Below are 17,848 nucleotides of genomic sequence, written 5' to 3' on the forward strand. Positions count from 1 at the left end.
TACTATTTGTGCAAGTCCAGGGTGTTAGAAAGCTACCGGTCTTGTTTCTGCAAGTGGCAGAGTATGAACATAGAATTTATTGTACACTTCCAAATATCAAAGCAACTGAATGAGGGAGGATCCCCAACTGCTAGAACAGTGCTCAGATAGATTCCCTCTCCTCCTCGCATCAAAACATTTGGATCAGAGCACCCTTTTCTAAGATTCATAAGGAAGTCATAAGTCTCGCCCAGAGTGTGAAATTGTCAAGGTCAAAATTTAGGTTTGGATCAAACCAGGATGAAAAACAGTGGGAACATGGAGGAAACAGATTCCTTTGCAACCATCACACAACTTCTTTCAAAGGCACCAGCCATTCTTTGTACATAGACCACAGAAAATGAAACTACTGAACCTCAGCAATAAACACAGAAGCCTCTCAAGAGAAACATACGACATAAGAGAGAATGAATAAGAATTATATCATCCATTCAGGTCTGGATGTTACATACTATCTCAAAGGAACTTTTGTTCCATTACAGAGCATGCGTACTTGTTACACAGATACATAACAGCACTACATATAACAATCTATGTATCTTTGCAAAATATATGTCTACAGCAACAGGAATTCAAAATTGACCAAAAACAATCTTAGACAGAGATGGAGAATAGTCTCCCCTGGGTATCTGTAACATGGACCATTTTTTAGGGTCACCTTTACATGCTTGTAAGTCAGCAAAGCAGAGGCAATACTGGTTGCTTTCATTTCAGGAGGTGAAACGGTGCAAGTGGATGGTTCCACGTGGCTGAACACTGCAAACCAGCCTCAGATGGCTTAGGCCACCCAGCTATTACTCCCCTCAGAAATCTACAGGTGTGGTACAGGAGGAAGGAAAAGCTATGCAGACATTTGCAGTACACTGTTTTTATGCAGTTACTCCTTTCTGAACAGGAGAGAGTTTGCTGAGCATTGGCATCTCTGTTCTGGGTCAACTGGCCTGTGTCAGAGAGTAGCTCCAGCAAAACCGAAGTTACCAGTAGATCTCAAATCCCCGTTCTTGCTGCCTGCAGCTGAAAAATCTTCCTTTACCACATCTATCTATATTCGCCCAATCAGCCACAATAAGACTATGACTCCTGCTAAGAGGAGCAATCACGTAGACTAAAGTCTGTAGCACATGTCAGGAAAAACATACTTCCCAAAACACAGAAAGTGTTCATTCCTGAATCATGTTTTTGCTGCTTGCAGCCCTTATCCCCAGGCACATGAAAATTCTGAAAACGTACACTGAGTTAAAGCAGGTGAAATATACACAACAATTACGAAGACAGAAGATAGATGAAGATGACTGACAGCATCTCAAGTCACATTATGCATGAATATGAAAAGACTATAAAAAGATGTTAATAGAGACAAGTCTTTGAGCTTTAATGCTTGGAAGTATGAATCTCTGAGAGCTGAAATATGGATACAGAATGGATATTTCGGTGGGTGGTTGTCCCATACCTTTGCACATCTGTTCGCTGGTATACAATAAATCACAGTATAACCATCATTCCTGCAATCTACATATATTAAATATTAATATGAGAGGTTTAGACAGGGTGTTTCAAAAAGATGGACCAAATTTGAAATCCCTACTGCTTTGAAATTCGGTCTATCTTTTTGAAACACGCTGTATTTTGCATCTTCACCAGTAAATGGTTTTGCCTGCTCTAGGACAAAAAGTGTTTATTTGCAATTGTGTGGTTTTAACTTTCTCTGATTGTATTTCTATCTGTCAAACTTATCTAGAGCCTGGCTTGGGAAACTTTTGTTCCCATTGCATACATTGAAATTTAGTGAGACTAAACTCATTGAAATAAAATAACACCTAAATAAAAAAATATGACAAGATTTTTTTTTTTCTGTCTTTTCTTTTAATGTATATTTTAATCAATTAGACCTTAAGCTAGTATTTCCATCCCAGTTCCATAGTACACTGAGTGTATAGGGATGAGTGAAGGAGTAGGGGTGATGGAAAGAGAAGCTCTACTCATGGGCTGCACTGTATGAAAGACAGTGTACTATCCTGCATTTCTGTGCCAAAAAGAGTGGTCACTTACTAGACCAGGTGCAGTGAGAGTACTGGAATTCCTGTTTGGTTCCCAAGACCAGTCTAAGAACACCAGAGACCAACCTTAAAAATGCAGTTCAGGAGGTATGAAAGCCATTATTACACACATTGCTGGATGAGAAATGTGTACAATGCCTCTTGTTTCTCTGCAGTATGATATGAATCAATAAAACCAGTTTAAAAAAAAAAAAACAGATCCACAAGACTCCATGTAAAGGAATATGCCCAGGTACCTTCACACCCACATATAAATAAATTTATGGTCTGAGCTAGGTAAGCCATCAGGTGGGTGAGTGGGTGACTGGGATCTGGGGTGGGTTGGCCTTACATGTTACAAATGCAATCACAGCTCAGCCAGTTTTATCTGTTGGTGCAGCAGCCATTGGTCTACACTGCAACCTAAAAATTGCCTAGGGTGCTGCACAAGGACCCTATAAACCAGTGTGGGGACACTCACCTAGGGTGCTCCCACCCATGAGGAGATAAACTTGGACTTGAAGCACTGACACATCCAATGAGTACCTAAATTAGTTGAGTACTGTCTAGATTGCTAATGAAAATAGGTCTGTAGGCTTTGATTTGAGTAATGTACATGTACTAGTTTCACAACAGAGAAATCTCCAGACTTCTTATTCAGTATTTGGCATGTTCCAGTTGGTAAAAGATTATGTTCTTGCACATGCATTCTCTCTCAATGCATTCAGATTTTATATTAATTCTGTCTGCGATTTTACATTTGTTCATTTATAAGAAAAGTCTAATGTTTCATTTTAAGTATAAATGAAAGGAAGGAGGATAATTGTGTTAATGTTTTAATGCACTATTGGTACACATCTAAGATGTGCATATAACAGAAAAAAGGGTTTGATGGGTATTGTAGTTCCATAATTATGACGGAAAAAAAAAAAAAGGAAAGCAAAAAGATATCAAATCATAACAGTAAGAACTAATGAGCATTCTTAAAGTCAGAGAATAGAATCCCAAAGAAACACTAAGAACAGAATACGTGGAAGTAATCTTTTTGGTTTTTCTTAGAATAAAAATGGCATTTAAAAACATTAAAAGTGTATGGAAGTCCTCAATATTTTCTTTTATTCAAAATATTGTCTTTAAACTGCCATTAGACATGCTATTATTTAACTCACACATTTCACTCAGACTTCCTAGAGATTTTGTTGCAATGCTTTAAAAAAAAAAAAAAAAGCCCTAAAAAAACTCAGATTAAAAGAATCTTGACCTGTTTCCTATCTAATTAAGATATTTAAAAGAACAAGCTGTTACCTCTTGTGGGTTTTAGGCAGGCTAGACTAACATACAAATCTGCACATATTGCTATGCCCAACTGTAGGAAAATAATTTCAATAATAACAACAGTTTCTGCAAATGCTTGGGGCAAAAAATAACCACATTTTCACAGAAAAAAAAGCTTTTTACTCAAGAAAAAATTAAAACATTTATGAAACATACTGCACGAATCCAGTGAAAGAGGCTAATGTCCTTCTTAGCTTGCCTCAGTACATTGTCCAAATGTTGTGGCTTCAGAAGATTTAGTAAATCGTTTAACAGACCTTATTCAATATTTAAAGTGAATTTAATGGTGCAGAAGGATTTTTTAAGAGTGATGTAAAGTCAAAATATCTCTTTATCATGGAACAGCTCCGATCCGCATTTCAGGTTACTACTCATGGCTTCCTGACAGTGTCTTTGTGCTGCCCCCAGAAGACCCTGTGGACATTGGAGGAGCAGTTCAGTGCTCAAGACTTTTTAGTACTGCCAAGTACATCAGTGAGGCAACCTATAGAACTGTAAATAATTTATGTAAGATATTGGACCAGAGGCCTCCAAAGCCCTCAACACAATCAGCAGGCATCAAGGATTTTTTTTTATCATCCACGTAAGCAGCTACTACGATTCAAAGGTGAAAGATTTCTGTTTTAAAAGACTGCAGTTATACAGCTCCTGGCAAAGCTGTTGGAGTGACGATCGATTTAAATGCAGTGAATAAGAAAAAAAAAAAAAAAAAACCACACAAAAATACACACCACCACACCACAACCACAAAACGCAAAGATAAATAGTGACAGTAGATCACAACCTGAAACCCTTTGATTTTATATTTGTATTTCTTTACAGCTGAATCCCCATGACAACCATCGTTAACACATCCTGCAAAATCGTATTTCAACTCTACTTGGAAAACCAGCTGAGCTACCCCAAAGGCTTGCAAGACAGGCATTTAGTCCCCCATCCCTTTCCAACTAACACTGTTCAACACAGTCACAACAAGCACAAGGAGCCAGGAGCCTGGGATTACACCTGACTATCTTCCCTTACCACCCCTCCCTCCCTTCTATGCAGGTGTACTGATTCCTTCCAGGGTTTCGGTCTGAGAACTAAAACTGCTAAAGAGGCAGGCAGGATCACACGCTGTCCTCTTCAAACACTTGTCTTCAAGGCATCTTCCTACAGATAGCAGTATGTCCTGGTTTTGTTAAAAACAACACCAGTTCTCTTTTAGTGATTTTTCTTTCAGCAAAGTCCTTCTAGGTGACTGTACTTTTCTGAGTTTTAGCCTGCATATTTTAACTCGGATGTTGTACTCTGTGCTGATAAGAAGACCAACGAAATGCTGAAGAAGTTCGTGTTTAGATTTATTACTATGGTAGCCAAGAAAGACTGACAAGTTTTCCCACGTTCCGTTGTGAGAGGGACATGTTTGAGGAGGGGTGGATGGAACAGGTGACTAGAACTGACCAACGGAAGTATTCCATCCCATAATCATCATACCCCCTATATCAATGAGGGTCAAGCCCTCTTCAGCCATGCCCGGCATCTAGAGAGGAGCTTGTCTGTCTGCCTGTGATCAACAGGCCTCGGGCCCTGCATGCCTGCAACCAGTTTCTGGTTTGCTGTTAAGTCCCACCTATGACTTCCAGGAGCCTGACCTGCACCTGCTGGAGTGATGCCACCTCCACATCGAGCACTCAAAATTGGTTTTGTATATTTTGTATATATATTCTCTATTTATTAGTAGCATTAGTAAAACCCTTTAAAATTCTCCAACTTGAAGTCTAAGTCCCTGTTCTTTTCTCCTTATCTTTCCTATCATCTTTCCAACCTAAAGGAAAGGGGTGGTGGGAAGTGAGGGGGTAACGGGGAGCATGGTTTACTGCCGCCTTGCCTTAAACCTTGACACAGTACATCAAAGAAGGAGCCAAACACTAAGAGCAGTTGTCCAAGGAGTCTGGTGTTCCTGGGTACGCCCAGAACGTCTGACTGCTCAGATGCATTTTCTGACCTTTTTTTGTGTTTCCATTACAAAACCAAGCCTTCTTTGTTTCTTCCTAGTCCAAAAAGCTTCCCCTTCCCAGACTGGGGGCATGTCCATGCTGCAAACGAAAGTTTACTGGCCTTGTGTGATATCCACGTTCTAAAGAAAGAACAACCACACATGGGAAGATGTCTCCGGGCAGTCTACCCAAAGCCTGCTGAGACCACTCTGGCCCTAACTTCACCACTCACAGTACCGTAGCTAGCTGGTCAAAAGTTAATTTGGATTTGCCTGTGAGCCCTGGTTTGCTTTTAGTGAAGGAAAAGCTTGATTCTTGGGGTGCCTGATCAGCTGTTTCTGACCATTCTAAGTGTTTTCTTATTTTTTTTTCTCTTTTGAGCTGTGGCTTTCACAACATTATTTTACGTTAAATTGAAGGAACTACCATCTGCGAATATCACAAATGTCCTATATTGCCTCTCCAAGCTGTCTCATATGACAGACCCAAAACCTGAGTCACTTGAAAGCAAATTAAATAAGAGGGACAGAAACATCCAGAGCTTTAGAGGTGCCTGAAGACAGCCTTCACCAAGAACATGATGTAAGCTTAGGTTACATACCCAAATCCGGACAACGCACATTCCTGTACAGATTCCACCCACTCCCTATTTTCTCCATCTCCATTAGAAAAAAAGGTTAGGTCCAGCACCCTGTTGCTATGCTACAGTTGCCAGTGTCTGGCTGACTGCAGTTCCTGCACAGCCATGAACAGAACATACTTGTTTCTCACAAAAATAAAAGTGGTCAGGCAGAGCCACAGGTAGGCAGCCTGCCCCAGTTGCTTGACCTCAGGCCCACTCCTCCATCATCACCTTTTTTTTTCAGTCTCTTTAAGAAGAGCTGTCATGGGAAGCCTCGGACATGTGAGAAGCAGGACTCCCCTTCTTTCAGCACAACTGTGAACTTAAGATTGTCATCACAGATGGCCCATTGGGACCAATGATTAACTCCACTGAAGGCAGTGGAAGTCCAGGCCAGATAGTAAAAAGAAATATCAAGCAAACAAGTGAATATAGCACCGCTATTTTTTTGTTTCATCAATTTAGAAGTGAAAATATCTGCCATGGCTGACATAAGCTGAGAGTATTTTGAAGCCGTATGAACTCTTCAAGGTATATGAAATAAACCAGAATAAGGCTGCCACCCGTTCTTAGGCTTTTTGTTTTGGAACATCAGTGACAGTAGAAGAGCAGGTATGGACCAAAGGACGAGTTCACCCAAATGGTTAATGCTCTCTAGTAGCAAAAGGATGAGCATCACTATGGCTTGTTTGGATCCAAGGAGAGGAATTAAGCCAGGCCACAACAACTAAAGGAAGTGGAGGACTTTGCAGCACCTGTCCCCCACCACCTTCCTAGTCTTGCCTCATTGTATTTCCTTCCAACTTCACACCAGTCAGCCAGCTCACCTCTCAACACTGCTTGGCCAGAAGTACAACTGCAAGCAGTGGTTTAGAACAGTCAATACTAATAAAGATTTGCAGAGTATTAATATCACTGATGAGTTTATCTGCCAGGTCATGTCTTTCAAGCAGAAGTATTTCAAATAATGGAAAAATAAAGCCCTTTTTTCTTCCCCCCTCTACTTTCCTTGTTTCTTTTCTTTCTCTTTTCTCTTTCTCTCACACATGTATTTGACTTGGTCTAGAAAGGAAGCTAAGCCAGATTACCACAACCCCACAAAAAAGCAGCAGCATAAGACCAGCAAAGTTGTTTTCATCCCCCCTCAAACTTTAAAAAAAAAAAAAAAAAAAAAAAAACAACAAAAACAACAACAAACAAAACACCCAAACAAAAACAAAACAGCCAATACCATCTTTAAACGTCATTTAGGAAAGGTCAAAGTTTTTATTCTGTCAAAATAAACCCAGCACTGTACCCACAACTGAAGGGAGAAGGTGAAATACTCTTTACATGAGTAAAGTTTAGCTTAGGATTTTCAGATTTTTCTAATGGTTTAAACTATTTTGTTTGTACCTTGAAACTGCAAGATTTTTAATGGCGATAAATGCAATAGAAATAAACAAGTGGAAACAGTCCAGATTGCATTTAATTTCTTAAGATATTCTAAGAATTAACAAGAATCAATCAGGGTTTCTTTAAACTTTCACCCTTTCCTGGGCCTGGGACATGGTGATTTCCAGAGCAGACCATTTGTAAATGCAAAAACCTGATGCCTCTCCACAATTGCCCACTGAAGCTGCTAAGTTTCAACCTGTGTTGTTGTTGGAATTCTCTAAGCCTCTGCATGTCCTAATTCTGGGCTCTGTCAGTCCATCATTTGAATTTGAGAAGAGTTTTCTTAGAAGTAGCAGTGCAAGAGAGCAAAGTGAAAGGAATAATTATGCCTGAATCTTCCTGGGACAGGTAAGACATCCTCTCTGCCCAACCAAGATGAGCTGTAGCAAACAGCCTGGAGTAAAGCCTGCGGTTCCCTAGGACTCACTGCTGCTTTGCACTCAGATATAACCTTTCATTAAAAGTGTTAGTCTGGATTTCTCACTGTGTGCTTCCCCCCCATTCCTTTTTCAGTTTTTAATTCCTAGTTCTTCAGTTGCTTACAGGAATCCAGGGCCTGCTGTTCTTTGTCTCAGACTATTTCCCACTCACACTGCAAGTGGAGTAGGCTATTTGTGTTTGATCAACTAGAAGAGAAATACTACCTATACTGGTTGTTCTGAGGAAAGCTCTGAACAGAAAGCTGGAGCTTGAATTCAAAACATTGTGTTCTCCTGCAGATTTGACTGTTCACATCGACTTATCAGGGTAGGAAGTTAAAAATCAGCAGATATGAGAACCTTTAATTACAATGCCCTGGATGACATATCAGCAAGACCAGGGGCAAAAACATCACCAACTGACAATGCTCATACATGCAAACCTACCAGGGCAAACTGGGGGGAAACAAACAAACAAGCAAACAACCACCACCAACAACAAGAAAATACACACACCACACCAGATTGATCTCAGCATGGAAGGGAATGGAGAGAGAAGCAGGAGAGAGACTTCTGAAAATTAAATAGAAGTAAAGAATCATTCCTGGTTTGGTTCTTAATAGCAAGTGTCTGCAAACTGCCCAACCCAGGAAAACCTTTCCCAAATTCAAATGTCACCAGCATCTGTGAAGAGCAGGTCTTGAAAGGGCAGAACAGACAGCAAGTTAACATTTCACAAGTACTTACTGAACTAGAAAACACAGTTTTCTGCATGTTTCACATTCACATAGACATTTACCAGACTACAAGAAATATCAGGGCTGAGAAATAAACCCAGTCATTTGTACAGCTCCAGGGTGCACCTAAATTGTGACCCCAGCTTTCCTTCTCATGGTCCCAGCAGATGTTGTTTGTCCAGCACCCAGAGCTGGGTGGACACTGTACTCACCAGCTGACTGCTGTACCAGTATAGCGATGACTCCTTCAGCACACACCAGAACTTTTTCCATTTGTTGCCAATGAAAGCTCCTTTTTCCTTCTTTTTGTAGAGCCATCCTTGACAATCAGCTTGCCCCAGCTCTTTACATGATATCCTCCGTCTGCTCATTGTAAAGAACCCTGTGCCATTAAAAATACAGTGTTTGGCTTGTTTAAAAGTGCATTACCAGGAAAGATGTTGCTGCCAATTAAACCTTATTTAGCAACTGCAGCGAGTGATCCAAACAGATCTTAAAATATACTTAGAAGTCACTCAGTTCTATAATGGCTGTGAGAATAACACACATTCATTTGAAAAGCATTCTGACATGCAGAAACAAAATAGCAAGCTACAGATAATGCAGATATTAATTAATGCTAAGACAACCACACATGAGATTTTGTAAATTAAAATGATATCCTTTTAAGAGAAGCATGCATATATTTCCCTTCATGCAGCTGCAGTGAAAAGAATACATCTATTTAAGTCAGCTAGAGAAAACTATTATGCCAAGTACATGAAAACCACTAGCGTGTGTGTATGTGCAGGCAGCTGATTCTACCTCACTGATTTCCAGCTTTTGATTCAATTAACATACCACAAGAATTTAGTCCAAAGGAACAACCCGTTGTCATTTTTCTCAGAATTGGTGCAAGAATCGGCTGAGTTAAAAAGCAGTCTTCTACAAGCTGAGTAGCAGTATAAAATCCTCACCCTCCCAAGAATAAGACGTACTAAGAAAATAAGAGGAACCAGGAGAGAAAAGAAAAAACAATCTCTCATTACCTTGACTTTTCTTTTTTGTCTTCTGACGCAAGGGAACCTGTAAGAAATGCAGGAAGGAAAGAAAAGAGGAAATTTCAGATTGTGTTGCAATATTTGTGTAGAAAGGGGAGGGGGAAGTTAGAGAAGGACGTGGTGGTGATGCTGGTGGTATATGCAGGATGGAAATGCATAACCCACTCACTGCTGAAGGGACGTTAGTAGCTGAAGCATGAAACGTGTTAATTAAAATTGATGTATATCTAGTTGAGCAAGAGCAAATTTAACTCTATTATACATGTGTCTATCTACTAGTGCTTCCTGTTTCACACCCACAGGCAGTTTCTACTTTGCTACGTGTTTGCCTGAATTGTATTCTGTGTTTAGAAGTTGAAAAATAGAAGTTAGGACTCAGCATTTTAATGCTTCATTACAGTCCACAAGGGGTGTTTACAAACATGGGGAGATCAAAAATACATGCCAGGTGTCTGATTGTCATTTAGCTCATTCTAAGAAATTCTGAAAAAGGAAAAAATTGGCTTTTTCATTCCTTTTTTTTTTTTTTAGTGCAGAGAATTTATTTCCCCCATGCAAGAATTTCATAATTTCTTTAAAGAAAAGAAAAGTCTCAAAAAACTGGCAGATTATCCAAACCATAAAACATAAATACGCCAGAAGTTTGCCATGCCATCTATAAGAGTTTTAATCACAGCAAAAAGAACACAATTGAAATATATTTACTCATTTGCAATCTATATATTTCATCCCACATAAGCACATGGAAAATGAAACTAAAACAGAAGACCATGGACCAAAAATGAGGTCATTAGAAATGGTTTTTGGGGTAAATTTTCCCCAGACAGGCCGGTTGATCGTGCAAATGTGGACAAAGCACTTGAATTCTCTTTGCCTCAACCTTTCCATCTCTAGCATGGGAACAAAAGCATTCATCTTTTTCTATTTTTGGGAAGGTTTTGAAGCCTCCGGTTGACAAATGCTTGATAAGGTGATGTATGATTTAATATGCTCGGCCACAATGTTGCTATGCAAAGCCGGTAGCTACCTGATCCGCTGCAGAGCTACGCTATGAACATCCTTAATGCAGCCCCTCTGCTTCTCAGGAAAACAAAACCCCATTTCATATTATTCTTGAAGGATTTAATAGCTCTTCCTGCAGGCGATTTAAAGGTGAGCAAAAGCTATACCATCTGGAAACAGAAATAGAAGAGAGCACTGCCACCAGTATTTACAAGAGCTAGAACTTTCTCTAACCAGTGATCTTTGCAGCATGTATCAGAGTGCAGAGCTGCATATCACAGCAGTGTGCTTATCTGGTGCCTATTTGAGATGACCTGAAAAACACACTTGTGGGAGGCTTTACCAGGAATGAATAATCTCAGACTCCTGCTTAATCATCACGTACTCTTTTCTCCTTTTTTCTTTCACTCTTTCTCTCTCTTTTAATTCTACCACTGCACCTCTCTCTCAGACTATTCACCATGACAACAGGGAAAGAAAAGCAATGACAAAATATATCCGCTCTATTAGAGGTTCCACAAGTTCCCCATCCTATACTGGCCACCCTTTGAGTCTTCATCATGAAGAAACTAATGCCTTATTTAGGACACATAAAAATAAAATACAGTCTCACTGAATCAATGGGTCAAGCAGTCACACTAATTACTTTCCTTCACAGCTACACAAAGTGATATTGAGAAAAATAAACATGAATCAAGCCTCCTTGCACAAAAACTATGTAGTGGGGCAACCTCACATCTTTGCCATGAGGTCATTTCATCTTTAACCAACATAAATTTGGACAAGAAGAGCAATACTGTGACAGGATGTGGCTCTCTGTAAACAAGTGAGGAAGAAGTAGATCTTTCCACTAACCTTATTGATGATGTAAAGCAAAATAACATGGTCTATGGTTCATCTGTCAAGAAGGGGTTAATATCCATATTGTGTAAAATCATCCGTTAGGGCCTGTTTTATATACAGACTGAGGAAAAAAGAAAGTTACCTAGTAAGATCTTGGGGTAACAAAAATATTTTACAAATGTACATTTATTATTCAGCAGCAATGATGGTATCCTGCTGCAAGTTGACAGGGATGATGAATCCTCATCTCTTCATATTTTGTGGGAGGATTTGGGAAACTAATGGGGGAAGGACTGCATTTAGTTTGCCTGGATAAAATCATTGTTGAGTGAGACTTTGTGAATTAAGACAAATTTCTGGTTTTCTTTCCCACTATTCCTAAAAGCTGAAGTTTTCAACAAATTAATCCTAAACCTGGAATTCAGCAACTTCTAAATGTTTTTAGTTTATTTGGTTTGATCTGCACAAGAGAAACTTCTAATCCCAGACTTCAGCAATGAAATCAGGTGATATTCACAAAATTGCCTTCCCAAATTTTGTTGATCTATGAATAAACAAAAGCAACTTTTTTTTCTTCAAAGCACCAGTGTTTGGAATCAGATGGATATTTTATGCAATAAGCAAGCAGTTTGAAGTAAAACTGGTTTCATCTTAAACCAACAGAAAACCTATATTTAAATGAATCTACCACAAAATTCATGAAATGCCTCACCAGAAGGATTTGGATTCAGTTATCCACAAGAACACAACACATTAGCAAGTCTTCAGTGACAAATATTTCCTCAAGAAGTAAATTAAAATTTCCTCCTCTGAAAACTGACTTACAGGAGTCAATAATCTTTCATATTAGTGACCCTGGGTGAACATCAATTAAGACATACTTTTAAGTTTAAGTCCTAGTAGGAGACATTAACACCAGTGGAGAACAAAGAGAAAACTGTGGAAGGCAGAGTTATTACAAGTAAAACCAATGGTACTGACCAGGGGCATAACAGCAGTTTCAGATGCGAATGTACTGTAACTACCAGACATAGTCACTGGAACAACCTGAAACTGATTTAAATGTTATGATTTTACTACAGTCCTGACAATGGTGGAGGTTTCTCTATAATGCTCAGTTTCCTGATTTCATTATCATAGGTTCAAATGCAAAACAAACAAAAAAAATCAGACCTAATTCTAGCTCTTTTTGTTACCAGGGAACATCCAAGAGCAGTGATCCTCAGAAAGCTCCGAAATAAATGTAAAATGTTACAGTTATTTCCAACTTTAGGAAGGCCATCATTTTGCGTAAGGATGGCAATACAGGGTAGGTTTTAATCTTTTTTTATATGTTTTTGTTTACTCATCAGTTTACTGAGACCTGAGCACTGAACAGGATGGGATAGTGATCCTGCAGAACAACGCAGCTTCAAGCTTGCTGTCCACTACTCCTCCACTTGGAAAATACACCCATGAACCTGTTGCAAAGGGAGTTGTACAACTCAACGTTGTTCACTGCCACTTCTGAGCCAAGTAGGCTCCACTGATGAGCAAAAACATAGGAGAAAAGTGACAACTTCAATGGGAGACTTCTGGTAGTTTAGAGATCCTATTTTTCCACAAAATCACAGTATGGATGAACTCGGAAGGGACTTCTGGAAGTCATCTAGTTCAACCCATTCACTCAAGCAAGGACACCTATATTGGGTTGTCCAGGACTATGTCCAGACAGCTTTTGAATATCTCCAAGGACGGAGGCTTCACAACCTCCCTGGGCAATTGGTGCCAGTGCTCTATTACTCTCACAATGAAAAAACCTGTTTTTTCCTGATGTTCAGAAGGAACCTGAAAAGAATCTGGCTTCATCATCTTTGCACCCTCCCTTCAGGTATTTTTGTGTGCATTAATAAGATCACCTTGAGTCTGTTCTCCAAGCTAAACAGTCCTAGCTCACTTATCCTTTTCTATTAGATGCTCCAGACCCTTAAAAATCATTGTGGCCCGTAACTGAACTCTCTCCAGTATGTCCACATTTCTCTTGTACTAGACACAGAGCTCCAGGTGTGGCCTCACCAGCACTGAATAAAGCAGAAAGATCACCTCCCTTGACCTGCTGGCAATAGCTTCTCTAATGCAGCCAAGGATATCATTTACTTTCTCTGTAGCAACGGTATGTTGCTGACTTATGTTCAATTTGATGTTCACCAAGACTCCCAGGTCCTTTTCTGCAAAGCTGCTTTCCATCTGGGGAGCTCTCAGCATATACTGGTTTCCTCCGGCAGTATCATTTGTGCTCACATGGAGTAACAGTAGGGGGTAAAAATCAGAAGGCTGGACAAGCTTTGTCAGTCTCTCCACAACATCCTGGACCCTGGCCCCTGCCAGGCAGCATGCCTCTCTAGGTGATTTGACAGGCCTACAGATGGGTGCCTCTGTCCTCCATGGCAGGGAGTCATACATTGAGATGACTCACTGTTTCTTCCTGGCAGCCTTGCATGGTCTACAGTTAGGTGAACCAGGTCCTTTGCTAGTAGGCACACCTGGCTCCTCTTCAGTTTCAAGGGCAGTCAACCTATTTTGCAGCTGCAAGCTCTTAGGTGGGGCAGGAGCCTTCCAGACTTCATGTCTCATGAAGTTCAGTTCACAATGCATGAGGCTGAGAAGGCACCAAAGGAAGCTATGATCAGTAGTTCATCTTCTGCAGAGCTGTATTTTCCTTAAGCTTCTCAAGTGTTAGACAGATGTGTGGGTAAGAAAATCTTTTGCTAAGCTCATGTGTCCTAAGTTACTGCTTTCTCATTCATTGAGGAGCAGGACTTGGAAGTGACATTGAATCCATACAGCAGGCTTTGTTTCACCCTTAAAACAGAACTGGGATAGCCTGTGGCAGCCTAACCAGTTGGTCTGGCCCATAAGCAACATCTTTTTTAGATATTCTTGTTCTGCCCAGTCTTCTATGATTACAGGGACACAACTCCAGCATAAGACCTCTTCAGTAACTCTGGCATAACTTCAATCATACTTACAAGAGCATTGCCATCAGCTTCCATGAATGGTTTCAAAGCTTAGTGGGAAAGCTGTAAAAAGAGAAAATTTTGTTTGCTTCTATGTTATATTTTCACATAATGAAAGTCTTGACAGTAGAGTAAAAAAAATTGTTAATGCACTTTGACCTGCCAACCCTTTCCACTCGACCCACTCCCTCAAGAAAATACCTTTTCCAAAGATAACTCTATGTTATGTTACCTGATTTTACTGATTTAGAAGTCAATCTGTGCTAAGGAACACTAATTCAAAGATGTCCAAGCTCTTCTAGGAAATAAACAGAATAAAATTAATGGATGTGGTTGTGGGGGTGCTTTTTATTTCATTGGATTGGAGTTGGGGGGGCACCGGGGGAAGGGAGGAGGGGTGTTTGTTTTCTTTTTTACTTTGAAAGAAATCTATATGATTTTGATTTAAGTTTGGCTGAGTTATTCCCAGTGTTTTCTGGGAATTCTGATTAGCTAATCTGCCCACCCTGCCAAGCGGGATGAGATATCATACTGGACCACCCTCTCCATAGTGAATTGCAGTTTTTCCTTTTGGACAACAAAATCTGTGCGGTCCAATGGCAGATGATAGGCTTTGTTTTCCAAAGATATAGAAAACTAGCAGTTATCCTTTTAGGTGATGATTCAGGTGGTACTTGGTATTAATTCATTTGGTATTAATAATGAATAGTCAACTCCCTACATGATTTTCCTTTGGCTGGATGATAGAAAAATGAATGCAGAGCACAAAATGAAGGAAAATATACCACCTTTTGGTGCTAGCAAAGTTCCTACAAAACTCACCCCTCTGCATATGAAAGAATCATTTGTTGAAATGGGAGACAACAGAAGACTGTTGAAGTGAGCAAGGATTTTCAGAAACACAGCTAAACTTCAGAAGAATTTCTAACAAGAACTTTTTCCTAAAACCAGTAATTTAAGATATATGCCTATCTTCATACACAATATTTGTTTTAGTTTGAAAATAAAATCCTAAAACAGAAAATAAAAACCCACCTACTGGCTTCCAGCAATTTCGAACCAAAAATAGAAAGGCAAACACCACACATTTCTCTGGCTCCCAACTGTTTGTATTCAAAAATAGAAATAAGGACTTTCTATAAGTGGCTCAAATTGAAGTAATATCATGATGAGGAGAGCTGTTACGGCAAATAATCTCAAGGATGTTTAGAAATCATAGCTGGTATAAACAAACAGAGGAAACACCTTTTGTTATACAAGCAAATTAACATCAGCTTTCAAATACTGAACCAGAAAGGGAATATCAGACCAAATTAGAGTAATTATTGTGACATGTGGATGTTTTCCTGTCATTGCTTTATTTCATGTGTGCTTCGGGGAGGGTGGAGTGTAATTTTATGAAATGCACAGATTTGAATCAGCCGTGGTACCAGAAGCAAGAGGAAAAGTTAGTTAACTGGCAAGGAAATGTTTCCTCCTGCATGCTTTGTGCCAAAGGAGTTTAAATGGATTTCAACACAACCTTCTCAGTGACTTGCACTCCAACTTTTTTCAGTTTCTAGACACTGGATAAGCAATCTTCAAGCCAGCATCCAGTTTTCAAAAGCAGCACCAACTTATGTCTCATTCTAGTTAAGAGTATAATTTATTCCCTGTGTAAAGAGGGGTTAAAAAAAAAATAAAAAAAAAAACAAACAAAAACACAAATATTCACTGCAAAAATAACTCGCATACACATAGCCTGAGTTTTTTTCTCCTAAATAAAACTAACCTGAGTGAATTAGTTACACCGTGAAACAGCATGAGGATTTTTATGTCCACTCAAGTGTACCCAGCTGTTGTAAAACCAACATTTCAGAAGTGCATAACCTGTTTAGCTCTGCACTACAGTAAAATTAGCATTTCCTTTCAATTTTCTGCAGGTGCATTGTGGTAAAACAGTCTTTCTTTTCTAAACAGATAGGTGAATTGGGAGAAGGAGCTGGATAAATACAGCCACTCAAGTAGAGCTAGTCTATAACCCACCTCACTGGATGGTCCAGCCTGAATCTGCAGGGCTGTCTCTGGCAAGAATAGGCCCCCCCACCCCCCAATATTCCCATCCCAGACACTACAGTTCGCATCCCTGGCTGAGCTGTGCCCCTCGCACGTCCTCTGCAATGGTATGTGGTCACACCATGGCAGACTGGGAGCCTGCCCAGGGCTGGTAGTTTTGCTGGCAGAAATGCTTACCAGACCACAAAAGGTGCACCTGAGCTCAGGAACTTGGCAAGTCATTAAGACATTGGTAGTACACAATACTTGAGCTCATACCACCGGGAAGGTGTCCCAATTCTAACTGTAACAGTTGCAGCAGGAGAAGACTTGGCCCAGACACCTCTTTTCATAGCACTCAGGGCACTATATTACAGACTGGAGCCATCCATGTGTGCATCCTTGTCCTGACTTAGGCAGACACTGAATTTGAAGCAGGGTCTCACGCCCCGCAAGGTGTACCCTAAACACCAAGGTGAAGATGAGGGATTCCAGGCCTCTTCCTAAGCCTCTCCATTTAGAATGAGATAAGGTCTCAGAACAGGAGGGGCAAACTCTCCATCTTACAGATTAAGGCACTCACATGGAATAAGTGCACCAGGATTGCAATCTGTTGTGATGGATGTCCACTAATTCACTAATATTGTAAAGGGGAAAAAAACAATGAGAAAAAATAAAACAAGGCACAGTGAAACCTCTCCCACTTCAAAAGGCTTTATAAAGGACGAAACAAAATTGAATCTCTCACTTCCTGGAGGATAAAATGTAATGGATATACTGGACGAAAGCAAAGGGGAAAAATTTACTTCATCAGTTTGTAAAGCATACCTACGTTTCTCTGGCTTTTCTTAGAAGTGCTTGAAGAAACTCATTTAATTTCAGCCTGAATTGAATACAATATGTCAAAAGTGGTTTCAGCTATAATATTTTTAATTTAAGTTTTTGAGGTTTTTTTTAAATTTTGATTCAACAACTGAACTATAAATATCAGTTTGCATAGCTTTATTAGTCCCACTTCACTCTAGCTCTTTCAAAAAGAGTAGTAAACAAGTAGGTGCATGAGTAATAGCTGATGCAACAAATGTGGAAATACAGCAAGTGACTTATCAGAAATATCTTGCAATCGTTTCCATTTGACTACATCATCTCTTCTGAAATAAATAGAAATATCTCTGTTAAAGATCAAAGGCAATGTTAAGGGTGGAAAAAAGGGAAGAAAAAAAAAAACACAACACACACACCACCAACACCAAGGTTTCAATGATTCTAATTGCAAAAAACAATTCTAATTCATTGGTAATATTCCTCTTGTGGAGGTCAAAAATCCAC

General features: G+C 39.7%; 1 protein-coding gene across 3 annotated transcripts in view; it reads right to left on the reverse strand.

The window, feature by feature from the left end:
• IPCEF1 (interaction protein for cytohesin exchange factors 1) overlaps positions 1 to 14,785 on the reverse strand; it is a 45,041-nt gene extending 30,256 nt beyond the window's left edge. For 2 of the 3 annotated variants that reach the window (XM_071806438.1, XM_071806437.1), the window contains exons 1-4: positions 14,718 to 14,785; positions 14,498 to 14,548; positions 9,633 to 9,669; positions 8,817 to 8,986 (exon numbers count right to left, since the gene is read on the reverse strand). In XM_071806438.1, the coding sequence (XP_071662539.1) occupies positions 8,817 to 8,986; positions 9,633 to 9,669; positions 14,498 to 14,521 (231 nt within the window). In that variant the 5' untranslated portion in view covers positions 14,522 to 14,548; positions 14,718 to 14,785. Of the gene's footprint in view, positions 1 to 8,816; positions 8,987 to 9,444; positions 9,594 to 9,632; positions 9,670 to 14,497; positions 14,549 to 14,717 lie in introns of those variants that run through there. The other variant, XM_065833649.2, reaches the window with a different exon arrangement.
• Between the last annotated feature and the right edge of the window lie 3,063 nt (positions 14,786 to 17,848).

Source organism: Patagioenas fasciata, chromosome 3, assembly GCF_037038585.1.
Source record: "Patagioenas fasciata isolate bPatFas1 chromosome 3, bPatFas1.hap1, whole genome shotgun sequence".
Taxonomy (NCBI): domain Eukaryota; kingdom Metazoa; phylum Chordata; class Aves; order Columbiformes; family Columbidae; genus Patagioenas; species Patagioenas fasciata.